The sequence below is a fragment of the Meles meles genome, chromosome 1 (genome assembly GCF_922984935.1).
Source record: "Meles meles chromosome 1, mMelMel3.1 paternal haplotype, whole genome shotgun sequence".
Lineage (NCBI taxonomy): Eukaryota > Metazoa > Chordata > Mammalia > Carnivora > Mustelidae > Meles > Meles meles.
Window position 1 is genome coordinate 128,413,740 of NC_060066.1, and position 23,647 is coordinate 128,437,386.

The 23,647-nt window shown below is 33.8% G+C and overlaps 1 protein-coding gene across 4 annotated transcripts in view; it reads left to right on the plus strand.

Annotated features, from left to right (window-relative positions):
- The window catches only part of COL11A1 (collagen type XI alpha 1 chain), a 201,173-nt gene extending 178,277 nt beyond the window's left edge, over positions 1-22,896 (plus strand). For all 4 annotated transcript variants that reach the window (XM_046022249.1, XM_046022258.1, XM_046022268.1 and 1 more), the window contains 13 exons: positions 1,603-1,656; positions 1,806-1,913; positions 2,376-2,429; positions 10,277-10,330; positions 11,215-11,322; positions 11,821-11,874; positions 11,978-12,013; positions 12,113-12,166; positions 13,645-13,894; positions 17,001-17,113; positions 18,549-18,617; positions 20,685-20,918; positions 22,164-22,896. In XM_046022249.1, coding sequence (XP_045878205.1) covers positions 1,603-1,656; positions 1,806-1,913; positions 2,376-2,429; positions 10,277-10,330; positions 11,215-11,322; positions 11,821-11,874; positions 11,978-12,013; positions 12,113-12,166; positions 13,645-13,894; positions 17,001-17,113; positions 18,549-18,617; positions 20,685-20,918; positions 22,164-22,310 — 1,335 coding nt within the window. In that variant the 3' untranslated portion in view covers positions 22,311-22,896. The remainder of the gene's footprint in view (positions 1-1,602; positions 1,657-1,805; positions 1,914-2,375; positions 2,430-10,276; positions 10,331-11,214; positions 11,323-11,820; positions 11,875-11,977; positions 12,014-12,112; positions 12,167-13,644; positions 13,895-17,000; positions 17,114-18,548; positions 18,618-20,684; positions 20,919-22,163) is intronic.
- Positions 22,897-23,647: the final 751 nt, after the last annotated feature.

The window sequence follows — 23,647 nt, forward strand, 5'->3', positions numbered from 1 at the left end:
TGTATTTTGAGAGTCTATTTTGTTTGTTCTGAGTCTCAGGTTGCCAACATGATGAAAAATATAGGTAAAATACTTTATAAAAAAAATGTAATAATCTTAGTAACAAAAGTAACAATAGCCAATGTTTGCTCAGTGTGTTTTTATGTCCCAAGTGTTGTTATACGCCGTTTACATTTCTCAGCTCTCTGAGTTCTTATGATGACTCTGGGAAATAGTTCTTATTATTCTGTGCTTTTTGCAGAGAAGTAAACTGAAGCTCTGAGATGGTATATAACTTTCTAAAGATCACAGAACTAATTAGTGGCCGAGCCAGGATTTGAGACCAGACAGTCTGGGTCCAGGCTTTATGCTCTTAAGCACCAGATTCCATATCTGTATTTGATACCGCTACACTGGAAAGCTTGAAAAATACTTTCACATGTTTTATCTCATTTAAATTTAACAACAGTTCTGCAGCAAGAGGATTTTTAAAAAAGATTTTATTTATTTATTTGACAGAGATCACAAGTAGACAGAGAGGCAGGCAGAGAGAGAAGGGGAAACAGGCTCCCCGCTGAGCAGAGAGCCTGATGTGGGGCTCGATTCCAGGACCCTGGGATCATGACCTGAGTCGAAGGCAGCGGCTTAACCGACTGAGCCACCCAGGCGCCCCGAGCAAGAGGATTTTTATTGGCAGTATTTTGTGGATGAAAGAACGGAAATTCAGGAATACTAATAAATTGTTAAAAGTCACAAAGCTAACAAAAAAAAGAACTATAGAAAGTTGGATTTGACAGCTTTCTTACAAAGATACGTATATAGTTGAGGAGTAATATTACAAATAGCTTTAAACAGATTAGTAATTAGCATCTCTCCATAGCAATCTATGCAGCTATGCAGAAGTCAGGCAAACACCAGAATATTCTCTTAAGTTGTTGGATGACATATGGAGTGTGAAGATTTTTTTTTTTCTGCTCTTGCTCTAATACTAGATTTTAAAAAGTGATAAGTATTTTTATGTCACTCATTTATGTGAATTGCATAGTTCTGGAAAATGAAAATAAAATTTCTGCTGACAGTCCAGATTTTAAATGTGCACTGCCCTAGTCTGAACATGATCCTATAAGAATACATAACATATGGATGCTCTGAGATTGAGAAAGGAGCCAATGTTAAAACATATTTAAGGGTGGAAGGGAAATCTAATACATGCAACGAATTCTAAATTATACAATATAAAAACATGATACCTGAGTATTTAACACAGTAAGGGTGACTAAGCCAACAGTATTTCTTAAAAAAAATTACTGTTTCTTTACATTGCTATGATGTGATTATCTGTTAATCATTTATTTTTAATATTCTTTTAATTTTAATTTTAATAAATTAATATTTTAATTTATTAATAATAATCATTATTATTAATAATTAATTTTAATAAAACTGCAAGTTTTTATATAAAAGGGTTTTGATTTTTCTCCTTGCGTTTTAAACTAAATAGCTGTAGACAGCCACAATTTATTAGACTCTGTTACAGTTTAAACTGGAGTATTTGTGAATAAGTCTTCAGTTATGTTAGTTTTATACGCAATATGTGTTTTAAGTGCAATTTTCTGTTTATAGGGTCCTCCCGGAGCTGCAGGTGCAGAGGGAAGACAAGGTGAAAAAGGCGCTAAGGTAAAATATATGTTTGAACGTCTATCATCCATTCATATCTATCTATCCAATGAATGGATACATTGAACAACATCTATTTCAGTACTTTTAATAACATAAAAAATATCTTTCTCATTGTCAACATGTTCACACATTTTATTTTCTAACAGGGAGAAGCAGGTGCCGAAGGTCCTCCTGGAAAAACTGGCCCCGTTGGCCCTCAGGGCCCTGCCGGAAAACCCGGTCCAGAAGGTCTTCGGGGCATCCCTGGCCCAGTGGTGAGCATCGCTGCTAAAAGATGCCATTTTGAAAATATTTTATTTCCCCCCCAAAAAATTACGAATGAAAATGTGCATGTCAGCATCATTTCATAAGGTATTGTGTGGCTGTTTTATGGGAATTCAGTAAATATTATGCAGGAATTAAAGCCAGATACTTTTCAAATACTTAAATATGTCATTTATTTAATAAGCGCAAGGTGAAATTCCAACATAGAAAGGCAGAATAGAAACTGAACCCAAAGAATTAAAAAATGTACAGTTTCTATATATACATCTGTATAGACATACGCAGTGTAAAAATATTCAAAATTGCTCATAACATTTGTAGACGTTCTGCGTGTGATGAGATGCATAAGTGATGTTTTTGCTTTCTCTCTTTTTGGATTTCCAAAACTGAAATTAAAAAAAAAATCTATGCTTTTGTTAATTAAAAAAATCAATTATGTGTATTTTCTATAGGGAGAACAAGGGCTCCCTGGAGCTGCGGGCCAAGATGGGCCTCCTGGTCCCATGGTAAGTATGATCTTTTGTTATTTAGAAAGGGAGAAATCCAGAAACAAAATTGTTTATAAGCTAAAATTTCTGAAGTTTTCTATTATAAATGAGTTTATATTTTGTACAATATTCAAGGAAGTGTACTACTTAGACTTAAAAGGGGGGAAGTTATCCTTAATGATAGGTTATTTGGAAAATACGCCACTTGATCAGATCTTTCCTTTCTTATGTCCTTTGGATAAAAAGAAATATATTTCCACTCTGAATAAAATGCCACTAATGGTCCAGCCAGTTCTTTTCCAAATGTGGACAGTTCCCCCAAATGCATGCAATTGCACTTAGTTTCCTGGCACTTCATTTAAAAGAATGACATTGGCACAGGCACATAGTGATTCCTTCACCAAATAAATTGTTCTTTTCATCAGTCATACAGTCTGAAAGATAAAACATTAACTTCCATTAGTGAAGAAAGGCATAATTATTACAACTGAAGTTTGGTTACTATCATAAACCCTATGTGCAAAAATGCTTGAGCTATGCAACAGAGCATTTAACTGACCAGTATATACTGTTCATAGATGGGAGTTCATTACAGGTGCCAAGGCTAAACCCGCTACAGAACCTAGGCAGAAGTGAGAATCTAAGTCTTGCCTTTAAAATCATTGTTTTCTGGGGACATTTGGGTGGTTCAGTTGGTAAGAGTCTGCCTTCAGCTTAGGTCATGATCCCAGGGTCCTGGGATCTAGCCTTACATCAGGCTCTCTGCTCAGTGGGGAGTCTGCTTCTCCCTCTCCCTCTGGCTGCCACTCTGCCTACTTGTGCTCTCTCTCTAATAAAAAAATAAAAACTGTAATAAAAAATCATTTTTTCTAGTGACAGATTCTATTTTATTGTAGAGGCATTTGAAATTAATTGTCCAAAAATAGTTGTATGTAAAGGGATTAATCAAAATAGCTAATAATACCTACAGCATTATGCAAGCGTGATGCATGTTGGTTCAAATAGTCAAATGCTTCTGTAGAGCAATTTTACAAAAATACCTCTCATCATGAATATATTACATACACAGAATGCCATCAAAACTGGGATTCATAATCTTAATTATTGCGGAGGAATTTTGGCCATTCCTTTTAGTAAAAATGCCACAAAATAAAGCAAATACTTCTTGTTACAGAGATAATTTTTTTTTAACTTTCGCTGAAAAGTTAAAGATAATTTATTTTTGTATGAGGATAAAAGTTATCAAATTTTGAGTGATCTCAAGCAGGAGATTATCAAATCTGCACATGACCCCATTAGCATCAGAACAGGGACCTGGCTGATGCCCAGTGGGCTCCATGTCTGTGTCACTATATAGAGAATATTCTCCTTAGATATGGTAAACTCCTAACTGAAGAGTCAGAGCCTGGAAAAAAAAATAATTCGCCTTAATGTCACCTTAAAATTTGCCAGAGACTTTTTTCTTGTTATTTCAGATTTTCCAATAAGTATTCTGACCTTTCTCCAGATGAAATAAAAAACATCATGCTGAGATTTCCTTCCGATAATATTAAAAATAAAACCATCAGACATACCACCTGACTCCAGCTTGTAAAAGTTAATATTTTTGACTCTTAGGTTGATGTGAGTTTACCGAGCAAGGGGCAGAACAACGCAAACCCTTTTAGGCAGAGTGAAGTGAAAAACACTGAATTTAACAGTATGTGTACCATGCCTCTCTCTGGCTCCTTTTTTTTTTTTTTTTTTAATCAGAGAGGACTTATAATGTGAATAGATTGTAGCTTTTTCATAGCATCAATTAGTTTGATGATATTTAATTTTAATGAAAATTAAAGTTTTATTTTCATCAGTTTGACGTATTTAATTTTAATGAAAATTAGTTGGTTCTCATGAAGTGAGGATGGGCGGAGAAACCATCTTCAGGATGCTTTTTATGGCAATTTAATGAGCTTTTCAACTCAGCTAAGAACAAATTATTTTAGTGTAAATTTTTGATTATGGTTAATAGTTAAGGTCATTGACTCTCAAGCAAGCTCCCTAGTTTCAAAAACAAACACTACCACTTACGTGCTGGACTTTAGGAAAGCTATTTATTTATTTATTTAGCTTTAGTTTCCTCATCTGTAAAATTAGAATATCAGTAACATCTATCTCATGGGATATTATGAAGTTTAAATGAATTACATATGGATATTAATATCTACTACCCCATAGGATTCTTATGTTAATTAAATAAGTTTTCATAAAACACTTGGACCATTAATTGGCGCTAGGAGCACCAAATAAAGAGTTATTAATAGAATGAAATGATGTTTTGAAAAATAAACAATTTCATGTTTTTAGTGAAAAGTAACTAAATTTGGAGTGCCTGGGTGGCTCAGTCTGTACAGAATGGGATTGTTTATCTTGGGGTTCTATGTTCGGGCCCCACATAGGAGGTAGAGTTTACTTAAAAAAAAATTAACTAAATTTGTTTGAGAGTCACTGATTGTTAAAGCAAATGAAAAGGACCAATAAATAAATTATGCTTACAGCAGTTAGAGTATAAAGTAGGTAAGTACTATAATAGAATCAAGCAGAGAATGCTAACTGCATTCAGAGTAGGACTGTTAAAATGCCCTTTCCTCTGGGGACCTTTCCCTCCTCAGAAGTAGGGTAAGATTATTAAAGGAGGAAAAAAAGAGGCTTAAATGTGTATGGAAGGCTTAAAAATGTGGGAGGTAAAAATAAGAGATTTCAAAACTCATACAAATTTGCATTCATCAAATTAATCCATGTGAAATTCATCTGAATATTCTCTCCATAATGTGTTTTTCCTCATTACAATTATAAATATATTCACATGCACATCCCAGTCTGCACACGTCTCAGAAGCCTGTTTATCACCGTGATTCTGCAGCTACCTGTTGGGTCTCTTTTGCCCTTCTAGAAGCTGCCTGAAACTTCCTGCCATAGGGTCCACTAGTCAGACAATACCACCCAACATTCCTCTTTCCCCAACTTTTAAATACAACTTAGCTGTTCAGTAAGTAGGACTTAATGTGCCTTCACCACTCCAGATAACCAGCTACCTAGGTAGATGATCGTACTTTAACAGAGCGTTCAGCAGTATGGATGCCATGCCTTTTCCTATGGCTTTTTGTTTTATCAGAGAGCATTTATACACTGACTTTATTAAAGTGGTATTTTATAGGTATTTTTTTTAATTGTATTTATTTATTTGACAAAGAGAGAGATCACAAGTAGGCAGAGAGGCAGGCAGAGAGAGAGGGAAGCATTCTCCCCACTGAGCAGAGAGCCCGATGTGGGGCTCGATCCCAGGACCCTGAGATCATGACTTGAGCCGAAGGCAGAGGCTTAACCCTCTGAGCCACCCAGGTGCCCCTATAGGTATTTTATATACAAATTTATGTTAGCCTTTGGAATGGAAATTCTTTGGGGTGAGAGTGAAACAGATCTTTTAAAACTTTTAAAATGATATGTGTTTGGTCCTTACCCACTCTGTAATCAGCTCTACTTGAGTTCAGATATGGTACAATATTTATTTTTGTACTTAAAAAGTTTTTAAAAGTTAGACATTTTCAAATGTCTTTAAAAGTTAGACATTTCTCATAGTAAAAGTTAAATTCTATAAATGCATGAATTTATGTACATATATATTTAGAATCACCATATGGAACCGAGGATAGATTAACTAGTACATATGAGAGCTAACAGAAAGCTAAGGACAATGATGAGATTATATAAAGAATAATAAAAGCATTTGTTAAGTTGAGTCAAATTTTCAGGTAGTCAACAAGAAAAAGAGATGAAAAATTACCATAATATAATCAGACATTCCTTCTTTTCACATACTGATAAATAAAATATCTGATAGCATTATTTTTCAAACCGTAAGTGCCTGAAAAAATGGTAGGATGACTTACTGAATGCAGTTTGATTTTTTTTTTTTTTATGCTACCTTTGAACTATCTGTAGGCAGGGTTGAGATACGTAGCATTCCAAAATGATTCACCAGGTTTAAATAGTAAAGCATTTGCTTTTCACCAAATTAAATATTATTTCACAATATTGCATTCTAAGTAAAGTGTGGGATCTACAGTTTCTTTAAACTTCAGTGCACTAGAGTTTTGAGATGCATATCAAAGCAAATATTCTGTAAAGCATAATACTGCAGGGGAAAATGTTTGATTGCATATTCTAGACACTTAAGAATGTATTATCCTTGTTTTCCTTTTCACTTATTACTTATGAATTATGTATTTCCCTAGGGTTTTTCAATTTGCAATATCCTAAATAGGAAATAGAAAATATGTACTTGGAATAACATTTTTATATGCAGAATTGATATTTTTGATATGTTCCGAGTTCCGAGCGTTATTTATAACTGCTATCAATATCATAACTTTACCAATTTCTATTTCCACCTGATGAAAATGATAAGAAACTGATTTTGCTTGGTAAATTTTCCCATAATGTTTGCAAGTTCATAAGAAATTATTAGCTTAGAGGAATTAATCCTCATTTCCTCTAGCTCTTTTATGTACATTTATAGAAATGATTTAAAATGCATGAACACAATGTCTAGTATATTTTGCATTAAGCCTGAGTGATTAGAATTCCAGTATTTCTTCACCTTCATCCTCCTCCTCTTTCTCTTCTTCTTCCTCTTCTCCTTTTCCTTTTCCTTCTCTTTCTTTTTTGCCATTTTAGCTTATACTATAAGAATGTGGTGAGAAGGCTGATTGATAACTGTGACTTTTCAAAAAATGCTCTACTGCATTGTTTATACAGTACTTTTGTAGGTCTGATTTCTCTTTCATTATTACAATACTGTGATACAGTCATTACTATTAGAATACCTTCATAAGTGAAGCTCAGAGATAATAAGTGATAGATCCAAGGTCACCCAACTAATGTGTGGTTAGACCTCAGACTGAATGAAGCAGTGATTAGAATATTGATGTTTGGCAAGCAGCATCCCTACCAGATCTCCCACTTAGAGCAAAATTTCTGTAAAGTATATCATACACCTAAAAAAGTTTGAGTGTAGAATGAGAAGTGAAGAAAGAAAAAAATCTAGCCTGTACATAGTTTTGTATTTTCAGTCCGGAGAATGTATTTACTTTTAATTGACATGATGTCAGGTTAAACCAATATTCTTAAAAGGTTTCTACTACTGGTACAAGCATATGGTTCTTTCATGCAGCTGTGTTTTTACTAGAACCATTTTTTTCATAATTTTTTATGCCACCTTGTTCTAATATGTAGAGTCTTTGGCATTTATTCTGAGGGTGACATGGTCTCAAGAAATTATTTAAGTGATTCCATTACTCATTGATATTATTCCTTTTAAAATGTGCTATAGGGAAACATTATTTTCCTCATGGTTCATCATGCATTTCTGATAAAATCAGAAAATAGTAGATGTGAAATATATTTCTTTAATTTAAAAATTATTAAACTAGTAGAACTAAATGGGTAATGCTTTTATTTTAACATAAACGAGATTTTTTATGCTGTTCTGATTTGCATATTGATTTAACCTGGTTTGGGACCTAACGCCACAGAACTATCTCTCTCAAAGCGTCATGAGTATCGAACTTATGAAACAGATCCCTGGTCTCTTAACTCGAGAATTTCAGATTCAGTTGGTCTGAGTGAGGCCCAAGAATTTGCTTTTCTAGTAAAAAGTTACAGAAATTAGCTTTTTCTAGTAAAAAGCTAATGCTGCTGGTCTGAGGATGACACTTTGAGATCCACTATGATAGGGTGTTAGTAAATAAGACAAAAGTTCGGTTTTCAAACCCAGCCTTAGAATATACTTGGAAGTAAATTTGTTAATATCTTTGTCATCTACTTTTTGTTTGTAAGAGATTTAACAAAGTGGCATGATTATTTTTATACAAAAGAAAGTCTAAACTGAATTAGTATAAATTTATGTCTAAGGATTAATAATTTTCTCCTTGTTAGAAGAATATTATTAGGGACGCCTGGGTGGCTCAATGGGATAAGCCTCTGCCTTCAGCTCAGGTTATGGTCTCAGGGTACTGGGATCAAGCCCGGCGTAGGGCTCCTTGCTCAGCGGGGAGCCTGCTTCTCCCTCTCTCTCTGCTGCTCCCGCTGCTTGTGCTCTCTCTTCCTCTGTCAAATAAATAAATAACATCTTTTTAAAAAAGAACATTATTAGGCACATTCACGTTTAAAATTGCACATGAAAATAATTTGTATCTATTGGTAATGGAATGATATAGGGAAATTGTCCACTTCTATATCAATTTACTTAAAGAATTTCAAATTCTTCCATAAATTGAAACAAATATAAATATATATAATAAATATTAGTCCTAAATACTATTGTTACACAGACTAATTGTACGAATCCTATTCTTATTTTCCCCTGATGATCAGGGATTCAGTTTAAGGTACAGATGTGAGTAATTAAGGAATCCAAAAGGCTCATATATTCAATCTAAGGAGACAGGAATTAAAATCCTCGATTTATAGATGAGAAAACTGAAGCTCTTTTTGGTTAGCTAATTTAAATTGCTAATAAGAGAGTCTGGCTTCTATCCCAAGTCTATCCTATTCTGAGCCTATACTTTTTAAATTACATCATACTACTTGGATCAGATCCACGGCTCTTAATACTTTAAATTCACAAAAATGATGAACTGAGACTTAACGTGCTCTTTCACATGGAAGATTCAAAGTATCTGGGTAGAGAGGGAAAAAATTGCTCATGGTAGCCTTGAAGAAGATACAATAGTATCTATATACAATGGTATAATTTGGTTAAAGTTAAAACACTTTGCTTCCTAAGTGCCATCTTAAAAATCGTTACTGAAACTACAATTTTAAAATTCAATTCTATATAAATAATTCAAACTCATAGAGAAACTGTAGAAATATTTTGCTTTGTTTTTCTGGCAGCCTTACTATTGCAGGTAGTAGTGACCTACATTTTTTAGCTTATCTTGAGTTTGATTTCATCAATCACATCCTTACTAACCATCTTTTAGTGTCAGTTCCACTTCTTCTGACAGAAACTCTTGCCCGTTTCATTTGTCATTAATTTCAGGACAAGGGTCATATTTTGTATTACCTTCGCTATGGGATACACTGATTTTTATATAAAAATGTTTGTTACAAAGTCATTAATATGAATAATTCCATGGGCAGAGGTCAGAACTAAGAATTAGTTGATGAAGTCATGCCATGATTTTCATAAAAATATAATTTAGCATAAATGGATAAATGTGTTATCCTTGGACCATAAAATGGTTAATTGGTAAAATAGAGATGTTTGTATGGAAAAACTAATTTTTTATTATTAAATTTATAAATCATTTATATAAAAGATTCTGCAGGAATTACAGTTAAAAATACTGTTTGAGTTTGCTTAGGAAAAGTGGTTATCAAAGGTCAGTTGAATGTCAAAAATATTTTGGGATTTTTAAAAATTTTTCAGGAAATAGTGTAATATATTTGACCTTGTAATGTATTTGACAACCGAAATATTTGATTGATTTGATGTATAATTTGGAAATCCCTTCTTCTAAGATTACTGTATTTAAAATTTTATCCTTTTTTAGTTTAAAGACCATACAAACCATGTCTTGTTTCTAATTTAACATTTCTGTGGTCAAACTTGTTGATAGGATGCTTTATAATTGTGGTTAAATATTAAGCCATGGAGTTTTAAACAAGCAAAATTATTTTGAATCCTGAAGAGTAAGCACTAATCATTATTAATTATTTTGGAACTCTGTCATATTACCAAAACCAGACTTGCCCTGTGAGTAGTAATATGATTCTCTAACTCATACTTATTCTATGTATGTTTATTATTTCTTATTATTTAGGGACCTCCTGGTTTACCTGGTCTCAAAGGTGACCCCGGCTCCAAGGGTGAGAAGGTGAGAGAAAAAAACACATGTTACTACAATTTTGACATCCTAATAGCAGAGACAATAATTTTTCAGATTAAAATCACTCAAAAGGAAATTTCAAAGAGTATCTTTGGCCTTCTAACCAAGCAAAAAGCTGCCAATCCTCTGTTTCCCAGATGAATTTAGAGGAGAGAAAATATACAAAGTCATAGTGAAAAATGTATCAGAATTCAGTGTTATGTTTTTTCAATGTCCCCTTGTTGGAACCATATGGAGAAAGCATATGGTTATACTAAAATAACCCTTCAAAAAATAAACAGATGGAATAACAAAATGCCCATTTTCATGTTTTTAAACACGAAAATGAAAAATTTAAGCTATAATACCTTTGAAGTAGTAATCTGATCTTCCAGAATGTATGCTGAGTTACACCAAATAATTAAAGAAAATAAGCCTTTTTAGAGTGCCATTAATGTTTTTTGGATTATTTTTAAATCTCCAAATATCTCTTAAAGACTATAGAAGTTCTGAAAAGTAGAAATCATTTCATATAAAATGTGCTTATTAAAATAATGACTTTTCAGTTATTTCATCAATGAAATAATTCTTAGTAGAGAATTCATTTTAAGTAAGTGAAACACTGAAGATGATATTTTTAGAAAGCATTCCTTGTCCTAAAATTCCTCCCCACCAATAAAAGTCTCCCTTGATATAAGAAGTAAATGATCCTGTTGGGTAAGAGAAAAGCGGGTTTTTAATCCTTTATATCATTCAGAAAGGGTTAAAGTTTCTATCTATTTTTTTTTTACTTTTATGTTTCATAAACTTAGTGTGCAATTATTTTATGACTATAGTTCAGTAGATGGTTGTAATTTATATATTGTTAAATTTCTTTTCTCTGACTTCTAAAGGGACATCCGGGTTTAATTGGCCTGATTGGTCCTCCAGGCGAACAAGGTGAAAAGGGTGACAGAGGACTCCCCGGAACTCAAGGATCTCCAGGAGCAAAGGGGGATGGAGTGAGTAAAGATATAAATTATTCTCCTCCTCCTTTCCAGTTGTACACACACACACACACACACACTCGCACACATGCACGTTCCATTAAACATGACCAAGGGGGTGATTTAGAGTATCTTTAATCTCTTTAAGTCAATGATGTTTTCAAAAAGAAATTTGCTTAAATCTTAAAGTAATAAATTAAAAATATGACAAGTTAGAAATCGAAAAATTACAGTTCAGTAGTTAATTACACAAAAATTTATCGAATTTCTAAAACATACAAGTCATTATTCTGAAGGCTGCTTTATATGTATAAAGATAACAGACATTGAAGCAAATGGGGGAGAAAAATACAGATTACCTGGCAAAGGTTATTTCTTAGATTCAAAATGAAAAGTTTTAGGTTATTCTTACGTATTTCTGCATAATCAAAACCCTGCAGTTGTGTTGTTATGCACTAATGTTATGCATAAACTGGCTGAGGAAAGCTCTGATTTGGATGATTCTCTCTGTAGGGAATTCCGGGTCCTGCTGGTCCCATAGGTCCACCTGGTCCTCCAGGCTTACCAGTAAGTGTGAGACAAAAGAATTTTATACAGTAAACTTATAAATAGACCAAAGAGTCATGAATTCAGATTTTTATCTGCCCTTTTGCCTTTGCCTTTTTTCTAGGGCCCTCAAGGTCCAAAGGGTACCAAAGGCTCTGCTGTAAGTACTTTTGCCTTTGGATTCATTTTTCAGGGAAGTCCACTCAAATGCCTTGTTATTCATTTATCTTGTTCCTTCCCCCCACTCCCCTCCACACAGGGACCTGCCGGCCAGAAGGGTGACAGTGGTCTTCCAGGGCCTCCTGGGCCTCCGGTAAGTGCAGAGTAACAAGACTGATGTACTGGCAGTTAGCGTCCTGAGACTGCCAGTGATTTGTCTGAATTTATAAGAAGGATGAAAAAAAAGGCATTTTGTCAAAGTGCTGATTTTTCTAGGAAATAGCAACTATATTACGTAATCAGGTCCCCATGCCAAGGTTTTCTTATAATTGAACATACAATGATACATTAACTATATATTACGATAATCTTGTTTTTATTTGTTTTTCAAGAAAATGACATACTTTTTTATGTCACATTTTTATGAAAGCAATTGATTGTATGCCACAAAGATATATATATGTCTGACCACACTAGGAATAAAGACAAGAGTTTAGATACTTGGCATTTGTTTTCCTACTGTATATAATGATCAACCAAAAAGCAATAGCAATTTGTAACATTGATTAATGCTGACATTTTCCAGCCTTCACATTACTACTAAGTGTGAGATCCACTTTGCTAGGGCTGCCATAACAGGCATCACAAACAAGGTGGCTTAAATAATATAAATGTATTGTCTGACAGTTCTAGTGGCCACAAGTCCTAGATCAGACTGTGGGAAGCATCGGTTCCTTCTGAGGACTGTGGAGCTGAAGGGTCTGTTCCATGGTCCTCTCCTTGGCTCATAAGTGGCCGTCTTCTCCTATCTTTTCCTATCATCTTCTGTCTATGCGTGTCCCATAAATTTTCTCTTATAAGGATACCAGTCATATTGGGCTAGGATCCACCCTAATGCCCTTATATTTACTTAACTAATTATATCTACAGAGACCTCATTTCAAAATGAGGTCTTATTCTATGGTACTGGTGCTTAGGATTTCTACATAGAACTTTTTGTGACACAATCCATACAGGTATGGATTGAACTATTTGGTGTAATTCTACTCTTGCCATAAATGCAAATTCAAGTCTGGTTGCATTTTTTAAGCTTTTTAATTTATGCAGTTTTAAGTTATATTTGAAATAAGTTAATGTGTATTTTTTAAAGTTTAATGTTTAATAATATAGATTATTATCAAGCACAATAGACAACTCATTAAGTAGCATAAGAACCCTAAAATGGTGTTTTAATCTTCAGAGACTAAAATCTAGTTGCAGAGATAAGACAGGCAAATGAGGACTAATTAATAAATAATCAGGTAATGCACATATGTCCACACAAATCTTTTGCTACATTATTTATTTAGAAAAAGTTCCAGATATCATCAGAGTTGGTGTCTACTTTAGTATCCCTACTAGATTATTTTAAAAAAACTTGCAAAGTTTACATATCTATCTACCTATATATGTATGTATATATATATATATATATGTTTATATATATAAGCAATTAGAGAAAACATTGAAAATAGGAAAAACATTGAAAGTCTAAACCAACTATAAATTCTTATAACAGTGACATAACTAGTGATAATTATGAAGACTATTCTATCTTCAGAAGCAATTACATGCACGTTATCTCTTTCCCAGGGTCCACCTGGTGAAGTCATTCAGCCTTTACCAATCTTGTCACCCAAAAAAACAAGAAGACATGTTGAAAACATGCAAGCAGATGCAGGTGATAACATTCTTGATTACTCAGATGGAATGGAGGAAATATTCGGTTCCCTCAATTCCCTGAAACAAGACATCGAACATATGAAGTTTCCAATGGGTACTCAGACTAACCCAGCCCGAACTTGCAAAGATCTGCAACTCAGCCATCCTGACTTCCCAGATGGTATGTTAATAATATAATGACACAGCAAATGTACTGAACCTCTGAGTTATGACAATGCATTGTCAGCTCTTTAATTCTAGTTAAATGTTTAATATAGAATCTAAATAAAACTAAAGCAAATGATTATTCATTCCAATCTTGTAGATGGAAAAAGTCATTTACGCTGTGCAATTTAAGACCTGCTTCAGAGAGTCCTTTGCCATTTTTGGATGATTATAGATAACATAAATGCATTTTTCCTGTACTAACAATCATAGAACAGGTTTTTTGTGTGCATGCATGTGAACATTAGTATATAATTATTTACATCCTATAACCTAAGATATTTTACATTGATATGAGTAAATTTAACATGATTAAGAGCACAACTGAATTGTATTTGACCTATCAGTTTAGCAATGATTTGGTTAATAGAATATTTAAGAATTCGGATAGCTTGGGGCAAAAATTTATGTAATGGATCCACAAATAATCGAGCTATGAACAATTTACTTGCAATAATAATTAAGATATTTTATTATATCTACCATTTAACATAAACGTTTACATACCCATCCTGAGAGGGCAACAGTTTCAAGTATCTTGAGTTAGTTAAGAAACTCACCTAATTATTAAACTAACAAGGGGCAGATCTTTACGTCATCTTAAATCTCCCACTTTACGTGTTAATATTTTATCACTCTTTTTACTGTTGGGACAATATTATTTTGCTCTGTCAATCATATAAGAATGCTGTAACTGAGATCTAAATAATTCAATGCAGACAGAAAATTTCGATGTGATACAGAAACAGCCACCACCATAAAGGAAGAATGTCATAAAATCTTTTCTTAATCAAGCATAGCCTATTGAAACTAAAACACAGGTAGCTACTAAGGGTTCCATACAGGCTAATATCCAAGGTCTTCAAATGTATAATATGTGTATGTGAAAAAGATATATTCAGTTCAGTAGTAATGCAGTGATTTATAAGAATGATTCAGACTTCGATCTAGCTAAGATAATCATACATTATTGAAATTCAAATATAAAAGATTACAACATGTACTGAGTTATAAAACAACATATGATTAATTAGAACCTGAGCAGTCAAGAAAACTTTTTGTAAATTTTGGAAAATGGAAAGTTCACTGGGAGCTACAGTTCCCTGTGGTTTCCATATAATAACTAGTATTATTAATTCTTCAATGTGTTAATTAATTGCAATTAAATATTAGTTAATTAAACAGTGCCAGGCACTGTTCTTCAGACAGAGATTCACAGATAATGCAGAAGGAATAATGCCCTTGATCTACTATTATCAAACAATGGAGACAGCAAAATCATAAGTAGTATTTATAGCATATTATGACACATACTGTGGAAAATGAGTAGATAAGTAAGGGATGAGTCGATTTTGGATAAATAAGATGTTAATATTTAAGGAGGTAACATTTAAGCTGAAACCTATAAAGAGGTAGCCAGTTATGCAAGGAATGGAAAGGGTGTTCTGGGCAGAGGATATGGGTCTTTTGAAAGCCTTGAAGAAGACAAGGTCCTGGTGTCTTTGAGGAACCGAATGTCTCCATGGCTAAACAGTAGTGAGCAAAGCAGAAAATGACTTTGAAGTAATTTGGAAGAAAGCAAGGTAGAATCCAAAGAAGCAGGTTAAGGAGCTGTTGGATTAATTTAGGCAAGAAATTGTGGTGACTTGATTTAGGGACCTGATAGTAAAAATAGGAGATGTATAAATTTGAGATAAATTGTACATGGTATCCCTAGTATACAGAATTTATTGAACAAAGGTGTCTTGGTAATTAAGTTATTATTATGTTATTTGAAGAATGTTTAATGGCAATACTAGCAGATTAAATCAAGATTAAAAAAATACCACAGATGAATCTTGGAACACTGAAAAAATAAAATTAAAAAAAAGGTAACAGAACATAAAAAAAACACAGAATTTCTAAAAACTGTAAAATATATCAAACATTAAGAGTGGTTATCCTGATGGGTAAAATCCTGGATGATTTTTAACCTTTTTTAATATTTTTTTTTCCTGAGGATTTCACTTGGTTCCAGATGCGAATCATTAATGGTGCAATCAGAAAAAATTTAAGTGTTTTTGTTAAATAAATATTTCAAGTGATCTGACATATAGTAGAAGCTAATTCACTACTAAGAGTACTCTCCCTGTTTGTATACAGTAGTGGTAGAAGATAAAGCAGATTGGTATTGGGTTTTTAAGAGTTCTAGTACAAGCTAAGCAGTTAGAGATTTTGGAATGTGAAAAGTTAATAACCCGGAGATTCACATAATTCAAACTAATATCTAAAATGTAGTGGCAGCATAGAAAATGGTAGGAGGGAAGCAAAGTGTTATCACATGTATATCAATGCTATCTCTCAATAGCTGTTAGCAACAAAAACCATATTGTCAATTATTTTAAAACAATTTCGTTATTCCTACTACTTACCATCTTTACTCATGGTCACTGTCATTCACACGATAAAATCTGCTCTGCACCATTTCGATGATGACATTATTAGCAAGCTACATTTAAATATATAAAACAGACCTACTTTTTTAAGATCCAATTCAAAGAGGGGTACATCGACTACAAGAAGTTTATGCTGTAAAGAAATGCAAAAGTATGATCCCTGAGGCTAAGTAGATACTATCACCTCCATTGTTACAGATGAATAAACCAAGGAAAAATACAGCGATTATTATACTCAGACGATTTAAGTCGTAAATAAAACATATGAGATTTAGGGTTAAGTTAGCTGATTCCAATCTGCATGCACCTCACTTACAACGGCTAAACTGAATGTTAATATTTGAGAGGGCGACATTCAAGCTGAAATCTAAAAGTAACAGACATGCTGGGAACCAGAGTGTTCCGGGCAGACGGTATGGGCAAGGCTTTGATGCAGGCAAGACACAGCGTCACTCTTTAACTATTCAAAGGCATATCCCAATAAGACCGGGAACATAAAGTGATTCTCGTGGGAAAAGATCCAACAATATTAATTTTTTCTTTATTTATCTAAGAAACTTTGATATTTAATGCAATCATTTTTCCTATGCATGTATTTGTATATGACATATTTTTTTCTACTTCTAGGTGAATATTGGATTGATCCTAACCAAGGATGCTCCGGAGATTCCTTCAAAGTTTACTGTAATTTCACGTCTGGTGGTGAGACTTGCATTTATCCAGACAAAAAATCTGAGGGAGTAAGTACCAATCTGTTTTGGTGGTGACTGTTGACAGTTCTTGCCATGTTTTTGCAATATTGAACTAAACAGGAAAATTATACTGTCATATTTTCATTTATCTGCTTTTCTTACAGGGTAATTAGAGCATTTCATTTGCATAAACATGAATAAGACACCAAAGTGATGCACAGAGTTAACAAATACTTCTCTCCTTTATCTTTTACCCAGATGTATTCTTTATGCACCTGCTTGTGCTCTAAAATTCTAGGGGTTTTCCATGACACAGCACAGCTGATTCTCAAATTTTAGTGCATGCATAGGATTCTTCATTCCAATTACCACATGATAGAACTCGCAGCTGTACATGATGTTCAAAGTACACAATTTATAATCTTTTACATAAAGTAAAAGAATTGTCTGCATTTGCGTATTTTTTAAATGTTTAGTCTTTTCAAAAACATTTCTTGATTTTTACCCAGCAGTATCAATATCTTTGAGTTCTATCTTTAAAGCTATGAAGACAAATTACTAATATAGGGAAAGATCTTTCACTAGCATAATTGTATTCTCCAGTTTCTGCTGATGGATGTTGCCTTTGTTTGTAATCTTTTAATAAATCACGTTCTTCTTAGTAAATGGTGTGGGCATACAGAGGCACAGAAAGTCGTTAAGGCATGACAAGTAGCTTTAGGTGTGTCTAATCTCTTTAGGGGAGAAGGGAAGTTTGTGAGAAAAGGGTGGGTAGCAGTGGCAGGAGGAAAAGCAACTTCTGTTTCCCAACCAAACATGGCCCGTGGCGAAGCGTAATAAAATTCCTGTAGCCCCCAAAGAAACGAGGGAACATGGAAAATGCCTCCCCTTACACTGATAACTCAAATTTCCTACAGTGAGGCCTTAGATACCCGTATGTTTTGCTGATGTTTGCAAAGCAAAACAATAAATGCAGATCTGTTAAAGATTCTAAACATTCTTCCCAGCAGGAGATGATTAGGCTTGCTCCTTGCCAAGGACTTTTCCAGAGCATGGCACCCTCAGTTACTGGCTGAATGCTTTCAGGATGCTTCCCTTCACTAGGAAATACTGATGGTAGTTGTCTTGATGGCTGATTCCAGCTGGTATTATGAGCCATTCCTTTGCAAAAGGGTTTTGCTTAAGAGTTCCACCACTGTCCCCTACAGCTCTTATTATACTGTTGGTAGGTTATGCCCCCTCCGACTTTTTTTTTGAGCAATTAAAAAAAAAGGGGGGGGAAGAAAATGAATCCGTTTTCACTAAGTGGGAATTCACAGGATCTCTCTCAAATTTTGCTCTTTATCTCATTTTCTATAGTTCAGGATAGACTATTTTAAAACTTCTATGGCATCTTAGTCTTACTGAAAATTACTGGTATGTACATAAACAATACTGTTCATAATATTTACCTATTTTCTAACTTCCCGTTCCTTTGCAACAGGTAAGAATATCATCATGGCCAAAAGAGAGACCAGGAAGCTGGTTTAGTGAATTTAAGAGAGGAAAACTGGTATGTTATTACCTCAACATGAAATGGTTTATCTTACACTTCATAAATAAAGCTCAAATTATGTATCTGTAGATTCTGAGTGTGAAAGTCTAAATTGTAGTGTCCAGGATTCCGTGTGTTCTCCAGCTTGCTCCAACTGTATCTCTTAGACCGCTGTGGTATTTTAGAGAAGTCTAAATGTTTTGTATCAGAATACATGGAAATATGCTAAACTTACCAAAATAATGTGATCAGATAAAGTATGCATTTCACTAAGTACCTGCTAGACATCATAAAAATATATTATGTTAGAAATGTCAGGTATAGAGAATACATATATTATTTTTTGTTCTCTATATCAATGGAAACTTTTGAAAAGTGAAATGTTTTTTTTTTTCTGATTGCTACATGTGGCTATAAAGTGAACTGACTGACTTGACCTTTTATTTGGATTGGAGCACAAGTTCACGTAGATATTTCTTGTAGATATTTCTCATAAAATGACCAGTTCACTAGTAATAATTTGTTACAGGTATTTTAAGATAGTTGCCAAAACTAAATTGACATTATAAAAGGTGTTTAAAAATATGTGTGTGTTTAAAATATTAATAAGAATGTACGTAAATGAAAGTTTCTCACTTATCCAGGTAATTATTCAATTGTTTGATGTTCTTAAAAAAGCTATTATTTTCCAGTGATGGCTATTTTGTAGTTATCCTTCGGGAACCTACACAAATTAATTAACAACATTAGTGAAGTTCTCCACATAATTTTTCAGTGCAGTCTTCAAATTACATTAAATATCCATGTGACATCTTACCAGTGTAGAAGTTAAAAATACATACCCAGAACGGTGTGTGTGGTGTTATTTTTTTGTTATTTTGGTTTGTTTTCCTTCGTGTCCATTTCCCAAGTGTCCTTCTTTTCTTCAACCAAACAAGGTTCCTCACTATCTGGGCTGTTAGTCAGTAAGGAGTAAGTAAATTCAACAATAAGGAAGAAAGTCATAGGTAACTATCTTTACGTGGGCTAAATCTATATTCTAGGTAAATTTCCTACTCCATGTTTAAAAAAAAAAACAAAAAACTAGGTTTCTATGTTTCAGCAGTCCTCAGTATTTTGATTGTACCCAATAAAACAATTTATTAATTTAATAAAGGGTTTTAATAATTTTCAATTATCTTCCTGCTCTAAATACAAAATAAGTATTTATTGACTCAACAAATATTCACTTGCATCACCTCGGGCATTATGTTTAGTGGTGGTGACACAGTGGTGAGTAAGTACATCATCTAAGAATGAACAAACAGGTAGGTCTGTGAAGTAAATAGAAGACCAAACACCTTAGAAAACTATGGCCCCAAAATAAAAACTGCAGGAACTTGTTTAAATTTTTTAAAGAAGTAGGTGAAATAAAAAAAAAAGGGGGGGTGCCTGGGTGCCTCAGTGGGTTAACTGAGGACTCTTCGTTTCAGCTCAGATCAGGATCTCAGGGTCAAGAGATCCAGCTACCGTGGGCTCTGTGCTCAGCAGAGATGGGTGGCTATCGGAGATTCTTCTCCCTCCCTCCCCCTCCCCGTCTGCTCCTCCCCTCCCACTCACATGCACTCTTTCTAAAAAAAACATTAAGATAGGTGACCTTTGCATTGCACCAAGATTCCTCAGTTCCCATTGTTTCACTAAAAAAATACACAAACATAATGGGAGAGAGTTCATAATCTATAATTTAAACTTATTTAAATTACTTTAAAAGGTACACTAATATAATGAAAGATCTCTTGGAAACAAAAGCATATTTTTGGAAATTTTTAATGGTTCGGACAATGAAGCATAGAAATAAAGTGACTCTTTTCAAAGATAAATAGTGCTTGCAGTAACTCAGGTGGGAGTACAAGAACGAGTTCATAAAATCCTGACTCTGGGTCTTCTGCCCTCCATGCCCACTTTCTTCCCCTCAGTGAAAATGGGCTTCTCGATGCATCTGCGTGCTTCTGGGATCACAGTTCACTGTCAGCAGTGATTTGTATCCCTTTATAACATAAAAGAGCAAAAGAATCTTCATGTGCCTTTTTATTCTTTTATTCCCAGCTTTCCTATTTGGATGTTGAAGGAAATTCCATTAATATGGTGCAAATGACATTCTTGAAACTGTTGACTGCCTCTGCGCGGCAGAATTTCACCTACACCTGCCATCAGTCAGCAGCCTGGTACGATGTGTCATCAGGAAGTTACGACAAAGCACTTCGGTTCCTGGGGTCAAATGATGAGGAGATGTCCCATGACAACAACCCTTACATCAAAGCACTATATGATGGCTGTGCGGTGAGTATAATCACTTGCCTTCTTTCTCAGGGTGGAAGCAGTGTGTAACCACTTCAGTTTGGCCGTAAGTCAGGTTTCTCTCATGAAATCGATGGCAGTTTTTATTAAAATCTGATGCTCAACACTTACATTGAAATACAGTATCTTAGAAGCCACTGATATTCACATACACATGCATACACACACACACACAAACTCTGAAACATACATATAGATACATATTCTAAAATCCATAACAGAAGGTAATCTTAGATCATATGTTATTTCTATGGAATTATTCCTGATCATTGGAAACTATTGTAGCTAGTTATTCTTGAAAGCTTGAAACTAAAACAAAACAAAACAAAAAACACTTTATTTAATTTGTCTCCTTCATCCATGATCCTAAAATGACAGATAAAGGAATCAGCATTATTCTAAAATGAAAGATAAAGGAATCGGCATTATACCATTTATACCACAGATGATTCTTACCCTTGTATTTTGTTTGTAAGGAGCTTCTCTGTTGCTTCTGTATTACCATCAGTTTAGGCAGTTATTATCATTTTTTTGTTATTTCTATCTTCTGGAACTATCCTTTTCACACAATGGGAATTCTATTTAAGAAAATGGCCCAGACACCCCACTGAAAACCTCATTGTTTTCGCTGATGACTAAAGAAGTCACAGTTACAAAGAAATAGGCCCACACCTTCAACGAAGTAGGTAGGGTACCCACAGATCAAAGAAGAGAAAATAAAACACATTAAAAGTGGCAAGTGTCTGGATTTGCCAGTAGTAATGTACTGGTAATCATTCACAAAATTAAGATATAGCAGCAGACACGCTTTAACTTCTGACCTTGTGCACTATAATTTCTATACTGTATCTTAAAATCTTGAATATATATGTCGTATGATTACAGTGGTAAGAAGATATTATTATGAAGGAGCCTGACCCAATTTTATTATCAGTTTTCATATTAAACTGTACTTGTCAATTCAATAAGATTCTCTTCAACTGTACAATATATCTGAATATTATAGTTGGGTAATAACAGCTGAATAGTAAACGTTCAAAGTTTAAAACTACATATGACATCAGTAATAACAGCAAGAGGGAATCACACAAACATAATGACAAATTTCTTTCTTGCTCTCTTCTTTCTTACTTTCTCACCCCCATTCAGAGGCTTAAGAAAAAAATAACATATATGTTAAAACTATGAAATGATTGTGTAACTTTGTATTTCTGCTCAATTTTACAGTCCAGAAAAGGCTATGAAAAAACTGTGATTGAAATCAATACCCCGAAAATTGATCAAGTTCCTATCGTTGATGTAATGATCAATGACTTTGGTGATCAGAATCAGAAGTTTGGATTTGAAGTTGGTCCTGTTTGTTTCCTTGGCTAAGATTAGGATGAAGAACATACAAAATCAACAGAAAAAAATACCTTGGTGCCACCAGCCCATTTTATGCCACATGCAAGTTTTGAATAAGGATGGTAGAGAAAACAACTTGGTACGTATATATGTACCGATTAGAAATACCGATGCCCTTGCAGGGGACGGAATCTTTACATGACAAAAGTTCAAAAATCATAAAAATACAAGCTAGTGTGGTCGAGATGGAAACAGGCCTTATTCTTGATTCCCAATTTTCATCTCTCCTTTTCCTATTTGGATTTCTTTGGTGCTGTAGAAAAAAGAAGAGAACGATATATATTTCATAAAAGATATGGTGCTCATTCCCATCCATCAAGGATGTACTAAAACAGTGTGTTTAGTAAATTGTAATTATTTTATGTACAGTTCTATACTGTTATCTATGTGTCCATTTCCAAAACTTGCACGTGTCTCTGGATTCCATCTGACTCTAATTTTATGACAATTGCAGAACTATGATGGCAATAAATATATGTATTATGAAAAAATAAAGTTGTAATTTCTGATGACTCTAATTCCCTTTCTTTGATTAATAATAAAATGCCTTTGTATATATTGATGTTGAAGAGTTCAATTATTTGATGTCGCCAACAAATTTCTCAGAGGGGCAAAAACCTAGAAGACTCACGGAAGCACACTTGGATCAACTCTTCTCTACTGACAGTAACTTTGGTGAATTTCGGCCAAAAACATCATGCATTTTGATGCTTCATTCAATGCTATACCTCAGCTTTTTCTTTTCAGAGTCCAGGATTTCACAGGATCCTTGTATATATGGAAAATAAGCAAGTTTATATTTTTGGACAGGAAAATATGTATGACAATCTATTTTAACAAATCGATGCCTCCATCAAGCAAACAATTAGATGTGCAATTTTTTTACTACTTTATCTCATCTCATTGTTTTCAGTCTGCTTCACTCATCCAGATTAATATTAAAAGATGGGAACAAAGCAGTTATTTATGAATTTGTTCAATGTCATACTCTTTAATCAACCAATTTCTTGAATTTGATTCCAAGTTGCATATTATAATAGTCTTCAAATACTATTTTACCTGCACCTTCCCAACAAATACTATTTCTTTTCTTTCAAAATAATACCATACATTATTTGACCTGCCTAATTTCTAAATAGCATATGGGTGGATTGTTACTAACAGTGCTTGTTTTAAAAGTCATACTTATTAAAGCAATCAAAACATTTTTTTCCACTAAGGTATTTTCTTCCAGGTAGCTTGATATAGCAGTAAAATTTTAAAGTTACAAATTGAACTTTGTATCTATTTTAAGTAATATATGTAAG